This window comes from Cyprinus carpio, chromosome B9 (genome assembly GCF_018340385.1).
Source record: "Cyprinus carpio isolate SPL01 chromosome B9, ASM1834038v1, whole genome shotgun sequence".
Taxonomy (NCBI): domain Eukaryota; kingdom Metazoa; phylum Chordata; class Actinopteri; order Cypriniformes; family Cyprinidae; genus Cyprinus; species Cyprinus carpio.
The window spans coordinates 14,754,994-14,777,709 of NC_056605.1; the positions used below are offsets into that span (position 1 = coordinate 14,754,994).

General features: G+C 34.2%; 1 protein-coding gene across 1 annotated transcript in view; it reads left to right on the top strand.

The window, feature by feature from the left end:
* Positions 1-22,716, top strand: part of LOC109098352 (parathyroid hormone 2 receptor-like) — an 80,151-nt gene that overhangs the window by 40,137 nt on the left and 17,298 nt on the right. Inside the window, exons 8-9 of the mRNA XM_042731113.1 lie at positions 4,729-4,789; positions 16,310-16,376. Coding sequence (XP_042587047.1) covers positions 4,729-4,789; positions 16,310-16,376 — 128 coding nt within the window. The remainder of the gene's footprint in view (positions 1-4,728; positions 4,790-16,309; positions 16,377-22,716) is intronic.

Sequence of the window (22,716 nt, forward strand, 5' to 3'; positions counted from 1 at the left end):
CTGGAATATCCCATATTTTAACCAGATAAACTCTGACAGTGATGGAATATAATTACTGTTGAAAACAGTTGTGCTGATTACACTTTTAGTGGAAAGCATAATACAGGATTCTTTGGTAATTAAAAACAAAGAACAACATTTATTTGAAATCTTTTGCAACATTAAAAATGTATTTACAGTACTGTCACATTTGAATTTGTTAATGTGTCCATGCTGAAAACTATTAATTTATTTTTCATTAAAAAAATATTTTTGATCCCAATCTTTATATTCTTACTGATCAGAATTTATATTAAATATATTTCCCTTCATGTGTACTCTTATCTATAGCATGTTGTCAAATGGAATCACATTGTAATACACAATAATACACACCACACCAAAAACACAGTTTACTAAATTGACAGAGAGGTTTAATGAGCTCTGAATACTGAATATCCAAGTTTTCAGCCAGCTAAACTTTGACAGTGATGCAATACAAGGATGTTTGGGAACTACTGTAAATATTAACGAGGTCTCATTCAAATTTCTCATCAACTTTCTTGTCTGAACAGTGTCTAATCCTATTACAAAGACAGAACAACTGTCTCAACTGCCGGCAGAAGAATCGTTCTCTGCATGGAGTTCATTGTGTTAGTCAAACCAGCAGTTAAGTTAATTCAGTGGGGATGCTGGTGGCCATCCCACGTATATTCTGCAGTTGTTAAGGTATTGTTTATCTGGGGATGCAGTGCTTTCTTTCTATTGCTGAACATACAGATCCCACCTCAGAGATGGCTGCCTTTTGAATCTGTATCTTATGTATTCCTCTGAGAAATGTCTACATGGAAACCAATCAGCTATTATTTATATACCCTTCTCTTCGCTCCCACACTGAAAAACAGCACAACGATAGCTCACTGCAGTTTGTTTTGAGAGGTTGCTTCCTTAAGTGGTTTCAAGTTTGAAGTGTTCTTTATTTATTTGTCATTGCTGTTTGATGTGCTCCTACTGGAAGGGCAGAGATAGAGGCACCTTTGATATGCAGATTCCCTGTTCTAGGAGCGGCTGCTCACTACATTCTTGTGAATGTGCTCAGCATGGCTTATTAATGACCAACGGGTCAAGTCTGTGAAAGTAGTACACAATAATGTCACGCTGATTGGGGTAATATAGTCATAATGAGGTGAAATCATTTGTGTTCAGAGGGTGTTACGTAAAGGGCTCATATTTATTTGATAGAGCCATTGCTAAGAGAAGGAAACTAAGCCGTGCTATGTGATGCAATAATTGTTGTGGCAAAGGAAAATTTTGGTCTCATAATTATTTAAAGAGTTCAAAAAAATGAGGACATATCTGTCTTACCCGCGTTCATGTTTTCCAAACCTGTATGTTTTTTTTTTTTTTTGTAAACGTAAAAGGAGTTTGAGTCTGAAGTTTCCATACTCTGCACTATAGTTTAATGCTGACAAAAAATAGACAAAAGATGTTTACATCTGCAATATCACAACTGAATTTGCAATAAGGAATGTTTGTTTGTTTTTAAAGAACTGCATAAATACTAGTGGTGGGCCGTTATTGACGTTAATGTGCTTCGTTAACGTGACACTCTTATCGGGCGATAAAAAAAATATCGCCGTTAATCTATTCTCAAAGTTGGGTTTGGGAGCTGGGTCTATACTACGCAAGCTATGATGACTTTCACCGTGATAGTTTAGTGCGGATGTATACCTAGACGAATTGCACTGTAGGGGGCGAGAACGAGTCTTCGAGCCTGTGTGTATGCCTACTGTGAAATTACCAAGCTTCCCCAAAAAAAAACCTCGACAAGACTCACGCCTGTTTCACACATACTCCATCTGCAGTGCGTATGCAGTCCGTGTGTGTGTGGTGCAGAAGCAGCACGGACTCATTGTGCTTTCACCACAGGACGCGTTTGCAGTCCGCTACTGATCCGCGGCTGTTTAGTCCACAAACACAACATTTGTTCATCATTCTATATTTCAAACCATGTAAAAAAACAAAAAAACAAATTGTGACTCTTATCACAGAACAGTAACAATCTTTCATAATCATAGACATTAGTATAAACTTAATAAATATAAACAACATATTATTCATCCATTTGACTTCTAGGTTTGTACAATAAGCTGCTCAAGCAAGCGACAAAACATTTAAACACAACAATTAACCTACTTTTCTTGTTGGGATATCGCAAATATTTAAAATTAAAGCACCGCTGACAGAAACAGTCGACTCTCGTGCCTCGCTCTTTATTACAAGCAATCGCACAGTTCTTAATGAACTTTGTTTTTCTGCTTCCATAAAAGTGTATAGGCCTATATCATGTTGCCTCGTTTATCTAAAGGTGCTCTTTTTTCTTGTCTTAAACCTAGCCAAAAACCCATGTGTTGGTGTGAAAACACAGTAGGCTTTAATTAGTATACATTTATTGTGAAATTACTGCATTTCCGTGTCAATCCATGTTAATTTTTACCGCAAACAATGCGCTGTCATTTTAATTCAGCGCATGCAGCACCACAAAAATAGACTCGGTACAACGATCGCTGCACTGTGCAGACTCACCGCTCCTGGAACACACTGACGGACCACAACCACGTGAACGCTGGAATCCATTAACATGGGTGCGTAAAAAAAAATCCAACGCATATGCACTACAGACGGAGTAGGCCTATGTGTGAAACAGGCGTAATGTTGTTTGCAACTTGTGCAATGCGGAATTAGTTTACTGTAGGAGTTCTTCCAGTCTCAAGTACAACCTAAACGCAAAGCATCCCTTAGCTAATGCAGAAGATGCCAGGCCAAGCAATGTAGCGCAGGGGAAGAGTCGTCGTCAAACTACTATGTTTGAGTGCAGCACAGCTCTATCAGTACTAACAAGTACATCTTATTGAACATAATTTGAATGACTTCGGCAGAATTCAAATGAGCCATTTTAATCTAGATTAATTCCAAGATTACAGTGAGATTAATCTAGATTAAAAAAATTAATCTATGCCCACCACTAATAAATACGCTTCAAAATATTTTATTTTGTGTTCCACAGGGGAAAGAAAATCATTGAAATGAGTAAAAAATCTATAATTAAATTTTCATTTTCGGTGGACTGTACCTTTAAGAATTGATTCAATAGATGAAAGTACAAATTCCGTGACAGTGAGATATTCATACACAGACTGACTTCTCACCTATTTCCTGAATTACCGGAAAATGTCTTAATGACAAGTAGATTTTCATGCTAGAAGATCAGATCCAAAACAGCATGTGTTCCTGTTGAAGGATATAAAATAAGCTCCATTATTTCAACGAGATAATCCCAGACTCCAACAGTTACCCCACCATCGCCATGGGAACTGCTGTCTGAGAGGAGGGCACCCTCGATTGACACGCTCACCCTCAGATCCAGGCAGTTTTGCTTCTTGATATGCATGATGTGTTCTTGGTTTTTCTGAGGTCATCTCATCAACAGGAAGCAGCATTTTTCATTTAGTGGCTGAGCCACTCAAGATTAAATATGCATGGTAAAAATGAATTAATATTCAAATTTGTTAAATAATACCATCATAATGGGTTTTCCAAAAGCAGAGAAATACTTAAGAGTCAAATTTTAGTATTATTATGGTTTGAATTTCAGCATCCCAATGTCTGACTCTTTTGGTCTTAACTTTAGTTTAGAACATCATGATTCAGTCATGTCGAGATGAATAACTGATATTCTGTCTAGTCTTAGTTTTTCAATTTTAAGTGAATTGAGTAATTATTGTGCAGAAAAAAAAATATTATTAAAGATTACATTTCTATATACTATTTTTTTATTTCTTTTTTACTGTATTATTATACTATATATTATTTTGAATTAATATTTTGATTATAATTTATTTTTTAATTAAAAAATCTTTCAAAATTATATATTGCATACATTATCCCTGTATTCCTGACTACAGTATTCCTGTCATCAAAAGATTTTTACTTGATTTTGTTTACTGGGCTGTGTAATGAAGGGCATATAAAAAATATGAATCAAAAATAAGTTTTTAACTATATAAATAAATAATAATAATAATAATAATAATAATAATAATAATAATAATAAATAAATAAATAAATAAATAAAAATAATAAATAATAATAATAATTTTGACATTCTGCCAGAACTGAAATATTCAATCAAGTTCCCGATGTACCAGACAGAACAGATGCTCTTCCTGTCCAGTATTTGAAATGAAAAAAACAAAAACAAAAAAACACTCCATTGGCAATAAGTTAACAAGCAGTATTTTTTATTGAGAATAGTCCACAGGATATCCATCTATAAGTGCAAATCTCTGCAGGTGCTCTTGAACCCCTGGGGAGACGTTGAAGGTTCAGTCATACTTCAGTGCCTCCTTACAATGTCCTAAGACATTTTAACATCCATTTATTAATGTTAGCTTTTATTCATGACATTTATTGTGTTTTACTGAATGCATACTAAATTAGTAAACTAAAAATAGCATTGCATTTTAGTTAGGATAGTCCACATGATATTAATGGATGTGATGTCAGTGAAGTTTTAGTTCTCAAATTAATTTACAAATTCAGTTTAGTCTCATAAAATGTATATTTGATATTGCTTGTGTTGGTATTAGATTGATAAAATTACCACTAGCTTTACCATAATTTTCACTTACAGTTCAGTGAAATACAGTTCATTGTAATGTACCTTTCACCTTCTTTGTTTCATTTCAGGTGTTCCCGCTGTTTTTGTTGCAGCTTGGGCAGTTGTCAGGGCAACGCTGGCAGATGCAAGGTGATTTCATGTGTTCATCCTCCACACTTGCCCTCATGTCCTAATCATCTTTGTAGAAATGAAAATATGGGCTTACTGTATGTGCAGTGGTCGAATTGTAAAAAAAAAAAAATAAATTGGGGGGGGGGGGGGGTCAATTTCTTTTTGTATGTGTTTACATAATGATTACAAAATTTGGCTAATTTTTAAAAAGGTTTTTATTTAATGAAAAATTAGCCTTATTAAATGAACTATTATTAATAAGTTTTTTTTTAGTTTTTTCCACCCTTTTTGGGCCTGAAATAGAGAAATTTTGGTCAATATTGATAATTAAACAATATTTTGCTAAATGTGCTTTTGTGCTGAAACCTTGGCTGGTTTAGGCCTGTCCTGGATAAATAATGATGACAATAAAACCAACAGCAGGTGGCAGCAAGCCCCTGTTTTAATAAATTACTTATTGAATTGCTCAAATCAAATGATTAGTTCAAAAGGGCTGATTCGATTAAAACCGAAACAAGCCTGTGTCCCAATGTGCATACTATCCATCCAAAATTCTATGCAATATTAGTAATTTTCAATAGTATTTAGGGAAGAAAGGCTGGATAGTATGCAAATCAGGACGCAGGGAAAGTGTCCATCTGAATGGGCCGTTGAATCACTGGCTCACTTGATCAGAATCAGAATCAGAATCAGAAAGAGCTTTATTCATTCAAAAACTGATTGATTCAAGGAACGAAACACCGTGTAACTATGCACAGTTGTATAAAAGTAATAGCACATTTGTGCTCGCGCATGTAGGCCTACTGATATTCAGAAAAGTACATTGCTTTTGCAATTAATATAAAAACATAAAAAGTCATACATGGCTATTTTTTTCTTTAATTGCTTGAATTATAAGCTTCATCGCACAGTGAATGCTTTTGGACTCTCAAGATGTGTTTTTGTTTGGTTTTTGCAAATGTCAGCTCCCTCTCAATCCCTCACAGTTACACATAAAGCATAATAACATTATGTTGGGGAATGTTTTTAAATTCTAATGAAGGAAAAATCATACATTTTCTGCTGTCTTCTTTTTAAAGAAATTCAAAAGTTGCACTTGAACCGTTTTGTGCCAATCGATGTAATTCGTGAATTATCTTAAGTAGATCATTTTAAAATTTAGTTTGCATGATAAGTTTTACATAATACACATTATTAATCCAAAGGGGATGGTAAAGGGGGATGGTGGTTTTACTGAGGGGAAGATTTTTGTAATTTTTTTCAACCAGGGGGATATATGTATGTATGTGTGTGTGTGTGTGTGTGTGTGTGCGTATATATATATACACATTTACTGAGGGGAAGATTTTTGTACACACAAATACATATATATATATATATATATATATATATATATATATATATATAGATATATATATATATAAAACATCTTGCGAATATACATTTTGATATATATATATGTTTATATGTGTGTGTGTGTGTGTGTGTGTGTGCGTGTGTGTGTGTATATATATATATATATATATATATATATATATATATAAAAATATATAAAATATCAAAATGCTAAAAAATGGGCATAATAAGAGACTATTTCAAACATACAGCCCTGGTTACAAAGTAGATTCAACATTTTTATGCCGCAAAGTACATTTTATTTTTTTACTAAGAAGAAAAGTAAATAAAAAGTGGGCACAAAGATAGTCTACTAACACTGAACAAGGCAAATAATAAGTGTGTTAAAATGGTCACGGTAGTGTTTAGTATTTTATATTTTTTATATGTTTAGTTTGTATAGTTCCAATGTTAATTCTCATTCATGATGTGGCAACGCAGAGCTAAAGCTAGTTAGAAACTAATTAGATGAGTCAGTGTTTGTCTTAGATCTGTAAATGTTTGTGTTCTCATGTTAAAACGCCACTGCAGTGCTAAAGCTGTTTATTACCAGCTCATCTTAATGAAGTGGTGTTTTCAACTTATATTGATGTTGGACCATGCCTGAGTCATTTGTTTCCCTGTTTTATTTTCAAACATTTGCTGAATGTCATTGTCTTACTCCCTCGAGAGCACAATTTGTATTCTTGCAGCTTATGGTATAGCAAATGTCTTCAAGCAACAACTTGCTGCTTCTCAAGCATACTTTATCAACATAAGGTTTTGTTTTAGCTGTAGTCTTTTTTTTTTTTACTGGTGTTGTTAAGGTGGCCTACTTTAACTGATCATAAATTGTATCTTTAATGTAGCTTAAACTAAAATTCACACTGCATGTAAGAGGGTCACATACAGGTGTCACATGACATCAGTTAATCTTTTGCAATATTAGGAAATATCAAAAATTAGTTGATATTTTGTATTGCATTTCAGAACACGTTTGCAGAAACTAGGGAAACAATTAATATCCCTAGGTAGCAAAGGAGAACTTGTGACATTAATAATAAGACAATAATAAAAGCTCTTTACAAGACTATTAACAACACCCATCTGAAAACAAGAAATGTGTAAAGTACACATTAAGCACAGCAAAAATGCTTTTTAAATCACTGCAGCAAAAAAAAAAAATCATTCATTTCATACAAATTACAAACCATGCAAATAATTTTTTCAAAACAATGTGCACAAAACTCTCAAATGTTTTCATAATAGTTCATGCAACCAACCAATACTTTAAAATATCTGAAAAAAGGTTTTACACAAATCAAAAGCATTTATGTACCATTTGTCCAAAAACAACAAACAAAACTCTAATGTAACTAACTCTAAATGTAATTTGTCATTCTATCAACTGAACATGGTATATTTTCGATTGGCCCTAAACCGATAACTATTTGGATAATTATACACACAACACAGGAAATGCAGTTTTCCTAATTGTTTACACATTCATCACAATTGATTTAGAGTAGAAATACAACGGAAAGTATACAAAGAGCAAGAACAAATATGCAAAATAATAATAATAATAATAATAATAATAATAATAATAATAATAATAATAATGATGATGATAGTAATAATAATAAATATAAATATAAACAAAATAAAAAGGGGGATAAAAAAGTGTAAGTCTATAATTAGGGGGAGAGAAAAAGGGGTGTAATGAGAGAAGCAGGATGAAGAGTGGAACAGGTAGGAAAGAGACATGAGCAGAGAGGGAGATGTGAGAAAAAAGGAGAGGAGAAGGAAAATGGAGAAGAGATTGATTAGAGAAGAGGGCACTTGGTAGCGGAAGGAGCAGGAGGAGGGAGAGGAGACACTGTAAGAAGACATGGTACATAGAAAGAAGTGGGTGGAAGGAGAGGAAAAGAAGGTGTAGATGAATTTCAAATTACAGTTTTTCTCGATCGATTTGACACATTTCTCCAAATTCAGGTCACCGTTCTCTCAAAACAGAACCAAAACTCTCAAATGTTTTTATATAGAAAAAATACTTTAAAATACAAAAATCACAAAAGCAGCATATGTACCATTTGTCCAAAAACAACAAACAACAAAACTCTAATGTAACTAATAAAACTCTGAATGTAATTTGTCATTCTATCAACTGAACATGGCATATTTTTGATTGGCCCTAAACCGATAACTATTTGGATAATTATACACACAACACAGGAAATGCAGTTTTCTTAATTGTTTACACATTCATCACAATTGATTTAGAGTAATAATACAACAGAAAGTATACAAAGAGCAAGAACAAATATGCAAAATAATAATAATAATAATAATAATAATAATAATAATAATAATTTGATGATAGTAATAATAATAAATATAAATATAAACAAATAAAAAAGGGGGATAAAAAAGTGTAAGTCTATAATTAGGGGGAGAGAAAGGGGTGTAATGAGAGAGAAGATGAAGAGTGGAACAGGTAGAAAGAGATGAGCAGAGAGGGAGATGTGAGAAAAGAGGAGAGGAGAAGGAAATGGAGAAGAGATGATTAGAGAAGAGGGCACTGGTGTAGCGGAAGGAGCAGGAGGAGACACTGTAAGAAGACATGGACATAGAAGAAGTGGGTGGAAGGAGAGGAAGAAGGTGTAGATGAATTTCAAATTACAGTTTTTCTCGATCGATTTGACACATTTCTCCAAATTCAGGTCACCATTCTCAAAACAGTTAACACAGTGATCGGAACACTTTGTAATTGTCCTAAACAGTTTGTACGTTTACATTCATTTCATACAAATTACAAATCATGCAAACCATTTTTTCAAAACAATGTGCACAAAACTCTCAAATGTTTTTATAATAGTTAATACAACCAACCAATACTTTAAAATATCTGAAAAAAGGTTTTACACAAATCAAAAGCATATGTACCATTTGTCTAAAAACAACAAACAGAACTCTAATATAACTAACTATAAATGTAACTCTAAATGTAATTTGTCATTCTATCAACTGAAAATGGTATATTTTCGATTGGCCCTAAACCAATAACTATTTGGATAATTATACACACAACACAGGAAATGCAGTTTTCCTAATTGTTTACACATTCATCACAATTGCTTTAGAGTAATAATACAATGGAAAGTATAAAAAAAGCGAGAACAAATATGCAAAATAGTAATAATAATAATGATAATAGTAATAATAATAAATATAAATATAAACAAATAAAAAAGGGGGATAAAGAAAGTGTAAGTCTATAATTAGGGGGAGTGGGTCGAGAAAGGGGTGTAATGAGAGAAAGGATGAAGAGTGGAACAGGTAGAAAGAGATGAGCAGAGTGGGAGATGTGAGAAAAGAGGAGAGGAGAAGGAAATGGAGAAGAGATGATTAGAGAAGAGGGCACTGGTGTAGCGGAAGGAGATGGAGGAGACACTGTAAGAAGACATGGACATAGAGGAAGTGGGTGGAAGGAGAGGAAGAAGGTGTAGATGAATTTCAAATGAAATCAGAATTGACCTAATTGACTATGGAAAAAAAATCATGGCCTCTCCTTTAGAGGCTTCTTCCTTTGTGGCTGATGATGTTGAGACAAGAGTTTGTCAAGTATGGATTCAGCCTTCTTACTTTTTTCTTCAATGATGCAAATGCAGCAAATATTTAGTGTATATAAAATGCAATGAAATTCTCTTTCAGATGCAAATGAAAGGCAAGATCAATACAGTAATTCAGTACAATTCATGTATACAGCAAACACACGTGTATATACAGTGGTGGCCAAAATTATTAGAACACTAGTATTTTCACCAGCTAAAAAAGTCAGATAAGTATATATTTATCCACCACTGTGCTGTAAAAGACTGATCTGTAGTCATCAGAAATGTTTATTTGCAGTTCTTTCTGCTAAAGGTGGCACAAAGTTTTTTCTCATGGGCAGGTGTTGGATAACAATATTTATTTTATTTAGATATACACAATATATATAAAACAAAACTCCCTGTTGAAGAATTGCAATAAACATGTATCTTCATTAGCATATTTGTGCATCTACAGCTGAATGTGTTTTATAATCAATAGAGAACACTCCTATAGATTTGATGTTAACATTTACTTTTAATAAATGCATTACTAGAAAAAATTGCAGTGCTTCATTTTGCAGTAAAGTTGAAGTGTTTGGTTGAGATCATTTTGTGTTTGGATGGCTGTGCTAATTGTTTTGAGAACAAGTACACTGCATTGGAGAAAAGTGTCAAATCGATTGTGAAAATCTGTAAATTAGAATTGACCTAATTGACCATGTAAAAAATCATTGCCTCACCTTTAGAGAAGGGGGGGGGGGGCACCTCGAGTCCTCCTGGGACAACTTCTGTTATTTACTGTAAATGTCCAAACATTTTTCAGAATTTTAGTTTGAGATAATTCAGGTGGAAAATCAAGATAATTTTGAATGGAACAGAAGCATTGACATGGTGGTCCAAAACAACATAAAATGCAATGAAATTCTCTTTCAAATGCAAATGAAAGGCAAGATCAAGACAGTAATTCAGTACAATTCATGTATACAGCAAACACACTTGTATATACAGTGGTGGCCAAAATTATTAGAACACTAGCATTTTCACCAGGTAAAAAAGTCAGATAAATATATATTTATCCACCACTGTGCTGTAAAAGACTGATCTGTAGTCAACAGAAAAGTTTATTTGGAGTTCTTTCTGCTAAAGGTGGCACAAACAGATTTTAAGTTTAAAGGTGCAGTTTTTTTCTCATAGGCAGGTGTTGGATAACAATTTTTATTTAATTTAGATATACACAATATATATAAAACAAAACTCCCTGCAATAAACATGTATCTTCATTAGCATATTTGTGCATCTACAGCTGAATGTGTTTTATGATCAGTAGAGAACACTACTATAGATTTGATGTTAACATTTACTTTTAATAAATGCATTACTAGAAAAAATTGCAGTGCTTAATTTTGCAGTAAAGTTGAATGGTTTGGTTGAGATCATTTTGTGTTTGGATGGCTGTGCTAATTGTTTTGAGAACAAGTACATTGCATTGGAGAAAAGTCTCAAATTGATTGTGAAAAACTGTCATTTCAAGGTTGAGAAGGAAGGGGAAAAAATGGTTATGTTAAAAAATTACGACTGGTTGAGATTACTTGGGCCACTTAAAATAACATGGCAGTGGCTATTTACACTAAGTGCAAATAGCAGTATTTTTTTAACGATATGCTATTTACACTAATGCTACATCCACACGAAGCCAGAGCTTTCCCTATCCAATCTTTTTTTTCCCCTCGTCTCAAGAAACAGCTGCGTCCACACGAAACCACAAAGCCGACACAAAAAAAATGTAGTATACATGCCAGACCAGTATGTGGCGCTGTAATTCTGCCACAGAGATACACTTAAAGCAGAGAAGAAGACTTGGACTATGTGCATAAACTATGCGCGCGGTATACAAACAAACATGGAACAATACATTTATTAACCAGTGTTAATTTTACTTAATAAAAAGACAATTGTTCAGTAATTTTGGTTGCTGTTACGTGACGTAGCCGTGTCTGACTAGGGCGAGACGTGGGCTGATGACGTCATCGTTTCAGAAAATGTAGTGACGTGACATAGAGCCAAGTATGGTGACCCATACTCAGAATTCATGCTCTGCATTTAACCCATCCAAAGTGCACACACACAGCAGTGAACACACACACACCGTGAACACACACCTGGAGCAGTGGGCAGCCATTTACGCTGCGCTGCCCGGGGAGTAGTTGGGGGTTTGGTGCCTTGCTCAAGGGCACCTCAGTCGTGGTATTGCTGGCCCGAGACTCAAACCCACAACCTTAGGGTTAGGAGTCAAACTCTCTAACCACTAGGCCATGACTTCCCCAATATACGGATTCGCAGTTCACAGGAAAACGCAAGGGTGGCATTTTCAGATTTATCCACTCTGGGACCCGGTTTAAAAAAATATGGGTTTCACTCTCCTAAAACGCCGGATCCGTGTGGACGAAACACCAATACGATATAAATTTATACGTATACAGGTAAACGTGTCTCCGTGTGGACGGGGCCTAAGTGACAATAGCTATAGATTCTGTTTACACTATTAAAAAAAAAAAAGGATTTTCTGCTATTTACACTACTTATTGCAAATAGTGGCAATTATCTGCACCTCAGTATTGTAGTGCATTATAAAACACTATGCAATAATAATGTATTAAGTGTAAATTTTCATTTTAATTCAATTTATTAAAAGGATGCCAACTTATTGGCACAATAAAGCCCTCCATACATCTACCTTAACCCTACCCAATACATTATTTTCAACCTTTTAATTATTTCCTCCATTGTTATTGAAAATGAATGCTTTTTCCGATTTGATATGAGATTTGAAAAGGGAGCAAAATAAGTTTGGCAAAAGCCTGTTTTGAACTCAGCTCAATCACATCAAAAAGCATGTGCTTTATCATGTACGACACTACATCTACGAAGTTATGTTTACCAAGTGTCTTTTGTAGTGTTGACTATCCCAATCACATGTTTGTGGGCAGAGTTAGTGTAAATAGCCTCTGCCAACAAGGGTGGGTGTTTGCATTTAATGCAAGTAGACACTCCGAAATAGTATGATTTGTGTAATTACATAACTTACTACTGTATATAGTATATTCTTCAGGCAGCGTCTATTTGCGCTAAGTGTACAGTAAATAGATATAGAGGCTATTTACACTAAGTGAAAATAGCAGGATTTCCTTAGCGATATGCTATTTACACTAGCCTAAGTGCAAATAGTTATAAATTCTATTTACACTGTGTTAAAATAACAGGAATGTCTGTTATTTATACTTACTGCAAATAGTTGTAATTATCTGCTAGTATTGTAGTACATTATAAAATAGTATGCAATAATAACATATTGAGTGCAAATTATAATTTTAATTCAAAATATTAAATAGATGGCACCTTATTGGGACAATAAAGCCCTTCCTACACCCACCCTAACCCTACCCGATACTTTATTTTCAACTTCTTAACTTTGAGTATTTCCTTCATTTCTTAATGAAAATAAATGCCTTTCCGATGTGATATGACAAGTGAAAAGGCAGACAAAAAAAGTTTGGCAAAAGGCAGATGTGAATTAGGATTGATCGCATCAAACAGACTACAGCATGCACTTTACCATCTACACCACTGGAGCTGTTGCTTATAGCAATCGTCATTTGTAATGTTGTCTATTCCAATCTCACGTTGGTGGGTGGAGTTAGTGTAAATAGCTTCTGCCATCAAGGCAGGCTGTTTGCACTTTGAGTAAATAGACACCGTATTCTCTTTATTATAAGTGTATTTTAGTGTGATTTGTGTGCAAATTTTGAACTTGTGCAAAAGTTGAAGAGTTCTGAAGAATAGGTTTGATTTTGTAGTTTCTATTCAGAAGCAATAAAGTGTTGATATTTTCCCCCTTCATTTTGAGCAGGGTTTCTCTTGCCAGTCGGCGTGAAACCCCAGTGTGTGTTTCTTTACACGGTGTGTTTCTTGGCTTCTGTTGAAACTATTTTCATCTGTTGAAACTATTTTTCATGGATTACTGCTTGACCAAATGAGTCACCAAAACTAACTGTTGAATAATCTATAACTGAATCTGAGCTATGAAAATACTTAAAATTTTGTTTTTTTAACATATGCAATTTATGTACTGTATCATATGTATTTTTTGAACAATACTATATTTTTCTTTAGCAATATACATAATCTAAACTAACATACAGTAAATCAAGATTGTCAGAAAACACAAAACAAGAATAAATAATAACTGAATAATTTGAAAATGAATTAGACTGTTTAAAGTTTTAATTTCTTTTTAATTAACATCCTTGTTATTAAAGATAAAAATAGCTTTACTCTGACATCTAGTTGATCTTTTATTTCACTTGAGTAAAAGCAAACGAAACGTTCATTTAGAGAAGGCAAAAAATGAGCTGTCAGTCTCCTGACATTTGTCAGTTGTGAGTGATGGTGGGTTAATGGCTTTCTGCGAGACCATGAGATATAACACTCTGGAAAGCAAATGTGAAGAAGATTACATGTATCATCAAGCAGTTGATCTAGCTGATTTGCATTCTGGTAGCGTGATCAGTGCTGAGGTCATGAGATTGAGTCCCAGGAAATACACATACTGATACAAGCTATGAATACATTATAACTTACACTGGCTGCCAAATGAGTAAATACAAATGTTGTCTGGGTGTTTGATATTCCACATTCATCTCAATATGTGTGTACAGCATTTGTTCTGGAATATTAGACATATTTTTTTAATAAAACATCTCTACAGACACTGTAGAAAATTAATGTTTTGAACTGGTTAATTGAAACAGTAAGAACTGATTCTCAGAAATGAGAAAATATTATAGATTTTTTAAAACATCTGTGTTTGCACTCTATTGTTAAAAAAAAATCATGATGCAAGTGAAGCAGGTATATTAATGCAATCTTAGGAAAACTTAATATTCAATTAAAAGTGTGTTAAATTATTGAGATGTTCAAAGTATTGGTTAATTTTGCAGTATAGTCAACAAATAATACAAAACTAATTGCAAATCTTCAATATACTGCAAAGACCTCGTCTCAAATCAGAAATCTGATTGAAGGTGTCACATTCAAAGCCACTAAATTGATCTACAATCTGTCTTTGGCTGCCATTTGAATTCCATATTAATGTGGCATGTTGCCGTGTTGCTTGGCAACTGTAAACAGCAACAGTTATGAGATATATGAACTAAAATAAAGCAGCTTTGCTTTGCGTCGTTCGTCGTGCCTAACAATGTTACAAATTCACTGTAAACCATGGCTTCACGGGGCTTATTGCTTTTATAAAATGGTTATTCCATATACAAAGTAAGGTTTCACAGAAAAAAAAAACGAGCAAATAAAGTGTAATGATATAAATAATGACAGTATTCTTCCACCAAACAATGTAGTTCCTCAGAAACAGTTTTGGTTCAGTAAAGTGGTTGCCGAACAACACACAGAAGTAAACAAAGGTGTATGTTTGTAGTGTAATTTACAACATATACGAACACGGCACAACCAACTAGAATCAAGGACCAGAACTATCCATTTTATAATACATTTAATAAGAAGATGATGAATAAGGATTATTAGTACATTTATTTGTTGAACAGTGGTATTTGTTTATCTTTCTAACATTTTATGAAAGCACTAAGTTTTGCATTTTGTCACTGTAATATACTGCCTTTCGTGGCATATTGCTTCAGCATATTCATATGTTGTTGTTGTTGTTGTTTTTCAGATTTATACCCATCTGGTCACAATATTCAGATTTTCCCCCCTTTATTTACTATATACAAATATGGTTTTCCATTGTGTCCCTATTGATGTCTTTCTGCTGTGAAGCTTTTTTTATTTACTATTGTTATGTAAAAAGTAGTGACATATTGTTATGTAAAAAGTAGTAATTTTTATGCATCCTTCAGGTGAAAGAAACAACAGCACTCTTTCCTTTGTTGCTTTGTGTGAAAGTATTGTGGACTATCACATGATACACTGCCCAACTGCCTGCAGTACCCTTATTTAGGAATCATCTGTGGTACTAAAGTTTCTTAAATGAGGATAAATAAAATCAATTTGTGATTCTGAGGTAATTACTAATGAATGTTCATTATGACTCTAGTTTTTCTCCAGACTGCATGCATTCTGCTTCCCTCTGAATACTTACAGTATATCCTATTTATGGACTATATCCTCTGCACGATAGATTATCAATTCAGCTGCACATCATAGTAAACATTTGTAATGGGATTATGAATGCTGAAACAAATTGGTGGTAAACAAATGGAAATGAGTATTATAAAGCGGCGTTTTATGAAGCAAAGGAGTGGGTCAGTGACTTCAAGAAGAGAGAGAGACTAAACTAGGTCCTTTTGATCTATACAGTATGCACAGTGAAGTACAGTGTATCATTACTGTGTTAGCACTGCCTCTGGGACTAGAAATGTATCTGCCTCTCTCTTATCTGCCTCTGCCACTGTCTCGCTCTGTGCCTTTTAAATATCCCCTGAATCATAATCCATGTGTGCTGGTTAATTTATCATTCGATCTGTCCTTATCTGTGCAGATGCTGGGAGCTGAGTGCAGGAAACATCAAATGGATCTACCAGGTCCCCATTCTGACAGCCATTGGGGTAAGTAAAAGCGACGTGAAAAACTGTCAGACTCTTAATAACACGGCGTGAGAACCAAGTGACAGCCTGGGAAACAGTTCAAAGACTGAGGCAATTTTCCCTGAGGAGGGAGAAGTCGTCTAACTTTCCCCAAACTTTTCTCTTTTCTGTTATTCACCACTGCAAGATGAAAAGCACTTTGGCAAATGTCAGAAGAACTGGCAAGATCATTACCATAATTACAACGTGCATGTGTGTGTTTCTGCCAGTTCTGCCAATTACTGGATGCAGACAATAACATGATTCAGACATGGGCACAGTCAGGAGAGACCGAAGCGTCTCAGTGGGGGTGCCTACATGTTAACCTCATTTCGCCTTTCTAGTTCATTATGTTCATTAAGAAATGATGAATTTGTGGAATTTATTTATCACTTTCAAATTGAAGTGATGGTTTACAGCTGCTGCTTTAACTATTCAGATACTCGACTGCCAAGTTACCATTAGCTATGCATACATGTAAGTGATGTACAGTTGCACCAAAACACTTAAAAATGAATGGCATTGCATTAGATGTAAAATAAAAAAATATCAGACCAAGTGGTCACTCTAGAGCTTTTCTCAGAAATAGCTTTCTTGGTGTTTTTCTCTGAAAATGTGTTTTAAGTTCTCCTCAAGTTTACATCATTGTCAGAGCAACCGTATATTTCATCACATTAACTGTGAACCTACTGTACTCAGTTTAATAATCAGTTTTTAAACAAACATTTAAACATACAATACATTTATTATGCAATATTCTGTTTAAAAGTTTTTTAGAGAAATAATATTTTTGCTTCGATTTTTATATTGTTACAAAAAATCAAATAAATGCTGTTCTTTTAAATTAGCATCAAAGATCCTAACTAAAAATAGTATCAATGTTTCCACAAGAATATTATGCAACACATGGACAATAATAAGAAAAGTTTCTTGAGCACCAAATAAAAATATTCGAATGATTTCTGAAGGATCATGTGACATTGAAAACTGGAGTAATGGTTGATGAAAATTCAGCTTTGCCATATAAAAATTCTTAAATTAAAAACAGTGATTTATTATTTCGCAATATAACTGTTTTCTCCTGTATTTTTGATCTAATAAATGCACCCTTCTTGAGCATGACCCACTTCTTTATGTATATCTACATATATCTATAACAGGGTCAAGGGAGTCAGTGCCTCGGAGAATAAAATTTGTAGTACAAAAATAAAACAATGGCAATATTATAAAACATATCATTAAGAAGTGTATAAATCACTAATTTTTCTGAAGAAACAGCAACAGCAACACCAGCAGGTAAAGTTAGCCCCTGAGCCCATTGAGTTTTAACAGACCCCCTAAAGCATGCGGTGAGTCTGGTGGGGGGTAATTGAGAATGAATGGGACATGAGAGGAGGCAATGCCTCCATCGCAATATGATTGGAATGGACTGGTTATATTCAGCTGTGATTGGTCAATGTGATAAATGGTTTTTAAAAACACTAACATGATGAGTTTAGTATTTGGCTTTAAAGGAGACATATTATGCCCCTTTTTACAATATGTAATATATGTCTCAGGTGTCCCCAGAATGTGTCTGTCAAGTTTCAGCTCAAAATACCCCACTGATCATTTATTATATCATTTTGAAAATGCCTATTTTGATCGGAAGCAGAAACACATTTTTGAGCCTGTCTCTTTAAATGCAAATGAGCTGCTGCTCCCCTCCCCTTTCAAATCAAAATGACGGTGAAGTGGGTGGAAACTTACAGATTAAGGGGCGGTAATATTATAATGAGTTCCCTTAGGAACATCACTAGGGGAGCGAAAACAGACGCTTGCAGAAAAGGCTTACCAAAGCAAAGTTACTGGGTTCATCTTTTTCACGTTTTCTTTGGTTTGTAGATGAACCAGGGACCTGATTATAGCACTTAAAACCTGGAAGAGTCAGGTTTTCATGATATGTCACCTTTAATAAATAGAATATTGATTACACTTTTAATGTAAAAAAATTAAAATAGGATTGTTTTTTTTCTTTTTCTGAAAGTGTAAGTAATGTTAGTTTAACCAAGATATGTCTAGGACATGAATTTACATTTGATTTAAAGAAAGAAAGAAAGAAACGTTTCCTTCTCATTTCAGAACACCACTGATATATATATTTATGGGGTAGTATAGTCAATGTATAATATAATCAATATTATGCAAAATTATGCAAACCATATTTTGCTTCTCAAAATGACAGCTGCTTCTCAGTCAAGGCTCTTGAAATTAAGTTAGTGCCTCTTTTCTATTCTAAAAGCTACACTTGTAGCAAGTTATGAAATTGAATATACTTATTCTTTATCACTCTGGATTCAGTTTTTCCTCAGCAAAACATGGCTATCACCAGTATGCGTGGTCCAGCAGTTAGATGTTTGCTCACATGATACCATCGTTTCTGTACAGCCTTTTCCTCACAGCTGCCGTTGATTGCCTGCTTTCTGAGTAATCTACTGCCATCCAGGTGGCAGAGAGGGTCACTGCTGATGTATTTCTGAGTGCCCTGTCGTGAACAGAGAGTAATGGATTCACAGATGCTATAGTGGTTGAACTGGTAGCTGGCCAGGCGAGAGAATCGTGAAAAAGAACTTTGCCGTTTCCGCAGAGTGATGTAAGTCAAAACTAAATGTTACGGTGCTCTCTGGTTCTTCCTCTATGGTACAGAGTTGCAATAATTAATTTCTACTAATTTCCTTGTTGTTCTGAAAAATATAATATATTGCACAATGGGAATTAAAAGAGGGGGCCTTAAGGTAGACAATGATGTGCTGTTTTTTTTAAGTCACATGACATTTGAATGTCTGTCCAAAACGCTTTTTCCCACTGTCACCCTCACAAGGAAGACACCTGTTGAAGTGCTCCAGAAATTGCTCTGTTAACCCCATTTCCTCATCATAACCCGTTCTCAAGGTTTTTTTTTTTAGCAGCATTTCTGCAAATGTAATTGAGATATTTTAATCAACAGTTTAACTTTATCTAATGTAGTTTTACTGTAAATTGAGAAAATATCAATGTTTTCAGATGGCAATGCTGTATACCACTATGGAAAAAGAGGTATGTTGCCATATGGCAATGCTGTACCACAGTGGAATTGCAGTAATGTATATCCCCATTGGGATTTTTTTATAGATAGTAGCATCAATAATATGATTACAGTTATGTATTTTAAGTGTTTATTGTAGTATAGTTGTATGTATGTATAAATAGCAAGATATTTTCTTCTTTTCAGAAAATGAATACTGCAATATATTAAAGAAAGGCCAATAGTTAGGATGAGTTAGCCTTCAGTGAACGTTAAATGATAGAGATCCACTTATTTTATCAGCCTTGTGTTGTGTTTTGTTCCCCATGTGCTCCCTGTGTCCCAGTGTTTATGCCCATATTTGGTTAGTTTCCTGTTCCTGTCCTGATTTTGTTGATTTAATTCCAGGTGTTCCCCATTTGTTTTTATTGATCCCAGGTGTGTCTCATCTTCCCCTCATCTTATCAGGTGTTTAAATAGTGTTCCCTGTCTTTAATTCAGCGTCTGGTATTGTTTATGTCTACATCCTGTGCTACTTGTATTTTCCTGATTATCATTAAATTCCTTGTTGATGTACTCCTGGTCTCCTAGCTACGTGCTCCCTCATAATAGCACTGTGACATATTTTTGGTTTGCATGGCGTTCCGAGTATATACATCTATCAATTTAGGAAATGTGAATTTAAATACAAAAGAAATCATAGTTTTATAGAAAACTACATTTTTGACCATTTTCCATTGTGGTACAGAGTTGCCATACTGCACAAATGTTTGGAACGACATGAGGAAATTAATTTTCATTCTTGAGCGCATTATCCCTTTAAGTCTAACTCTTACTGAAATCTATTACAATGAAAGAGAAAAGGCCTTCATATCACCAGGTGTACCTGGACAGTACTGGACATTTTTCTTGAGTCAGCATGAGGTGCCTGCAGCCATCAATGATGTTTTGGTCACATTCAGTCACCTAGATGATCCCATCATGACACTCTGTGAGCAGAAGTGAAACTGTTCTGACTCCAGATGGTCCTCTGCATGACCAGACTATCAAAGTTTTTTTTTTTTTTTTCTTGGGATACAGACTATTTTCTTAAAGGACTTTGGTTGTACTGAGACATGTGACAATATTTGATGTTCTTAGTCATGCTGGCAGAGGTGGAGACAGAATTTTTGACAGGCATGAGTGGACCAGGACCAGCAATTACTTTGTGGTAATTGCAACACTAGGACAGACTACCTTTAGTACGAATAGCACATTTCCTCTGTTTACACTTTGTGTGAAGATCATTTGTCACTAAATAAGATGGAATATATATTATTTTACAATATCTACCATTATTTATGTTCTTTTACACTTAGTTTGAATAGACTCCATACCATCTTTCTATTTAATTGCAGTTGTGGTGGAGGAATAGATATCTAACACATTACTGACATGTTTTGTTCTTCAATGGATTATTATTTGAAAATAATTTTCTGCTACAGAACCCTTGAAGTCAAAGGCGTTTAGGTCATTTTATAATACTCTACAGCATAACCAGTTCTCTATCACTGTATGTATCTTCAAGGATACAGATGCTGGCAGGTAACTGCATAGCTGAAAGATTAGTCAGACATCAATGCATTATATATAATAAATGGAATCTTCAGTAATAAGTAGATGTTATTTTTTTTTTTTTTGGCAAAATAATTATTTGAAACTGAATCACAATAACCATTTAAAGATCCACAAATAACTGGAAATGCTTTATATTAATTTAAATTTTTATTAATTTCCAGTGGATGTAGGTCTCAGGTTGGCTTTGTTGCTTTTTTTTTTTTTTTTTTTTTTTTACATTTTGCTATATTTGTAACTTTTCATTATTTGTAAATGTAATTTACACTCATTAAATATATATTTTATATAAGTGTTATATAGGGATTATACATGCTGTTTGCATGGCATTATATCAAGCATTTGAGGGACGTGTTTATGTGTGGATCTTGTGTGTATACATAAATAGACTTGCTTGCATTTGTTGAAGGTTTTAGTAATAGCCGTACTGGTGAGAGATTAAACTGTGTACATCCAACTGTTCATATATCTTTTGTGCACATCAAGCAAATGTTGTATTCTGTGGGGATGATGAAGCTGCCTCAGCATGATTACTTTTATCCACACCCTTGTTTAACTTGTGCCGGGCAGCACAGCTGGACTTCACCTTATAAGTTACATGCACAAGGCGACTGAAGTTGTGATTGGTGTGTGTGGTTGTAAAAAAAATATTCCAACTTTAAAATACATGAATTTTGCCTCAGGAAAAAAAAAAAGACTGAATGGTCCTCAGTTCCATTTCAGGCTGATCTACTCAGACACTGAAATGATGAGATGTCACACTGTGTCATTTTGATTCACACATTTACAAACACGAGATTAAGCATTGAATAATTTTTTGAGTGATTTATTTTTTAGCCATCTCACATACTTTGATACTTGTTTTGTAACTACTGTATATAATTGTAAAATGCGAGACAGCGATTGAGCAGGCAATTAATTTATATTTCCAGCCTTTCTATCTGCCTCACAAATACTATATAATTTTAAGACCGTGAACAAAAATTTCCAGTTGTGCTTTTTCCTCCTCATTGCTGATGTATAGTTTAAAAATACTGTACAATACATTAATACTGTGATATATACTAATTTTGTTATTTAAACGCATTGTGGTTGTTGTGGATGGACAGATAACAATTAGTAGGAAAGTCAGATGTATAATGAGAGTAAAATATGGCCAATGATGATTCTTATGTTGCAAACTGTAAAGAGACATTTAAATTTTTCCCCCATACTCCCACTGAACAGATGGTGGATATGGGGGCAATATTCTGTAGAAGAGGTCATTTAAATGTGGATTGCCATGATTGAGAATGACATCATAGTTTTCCTGTTGCATGTCAAAGAGCACCACAGGTTCTTAATGGATGAAATGTGGTGGGTTTTTGTTAAGAGATAATACCAGTCAGTTTTTGTCTTTTCAGTGATTTTAATGTCATATTGTTCCTTTGGAGGAATAGAAATGTGTGTATGCAAGCACTGCAGTTCAGTCAATCTATTTATGTTCATTTCTATAGGTAATTTTCAAAGTGCCATCTGTTTGTCTTGCCTCTTGCCACCTCTGCACCAAACATCAGTTATCATTAAGATTTTTTTAAACAAAACATTAATTAGCAGACTTTTGACAGACTTTTGTGGTTACTGGACAAATGATTGGACACTGTAGTAAGTGTATCTTAATATAGC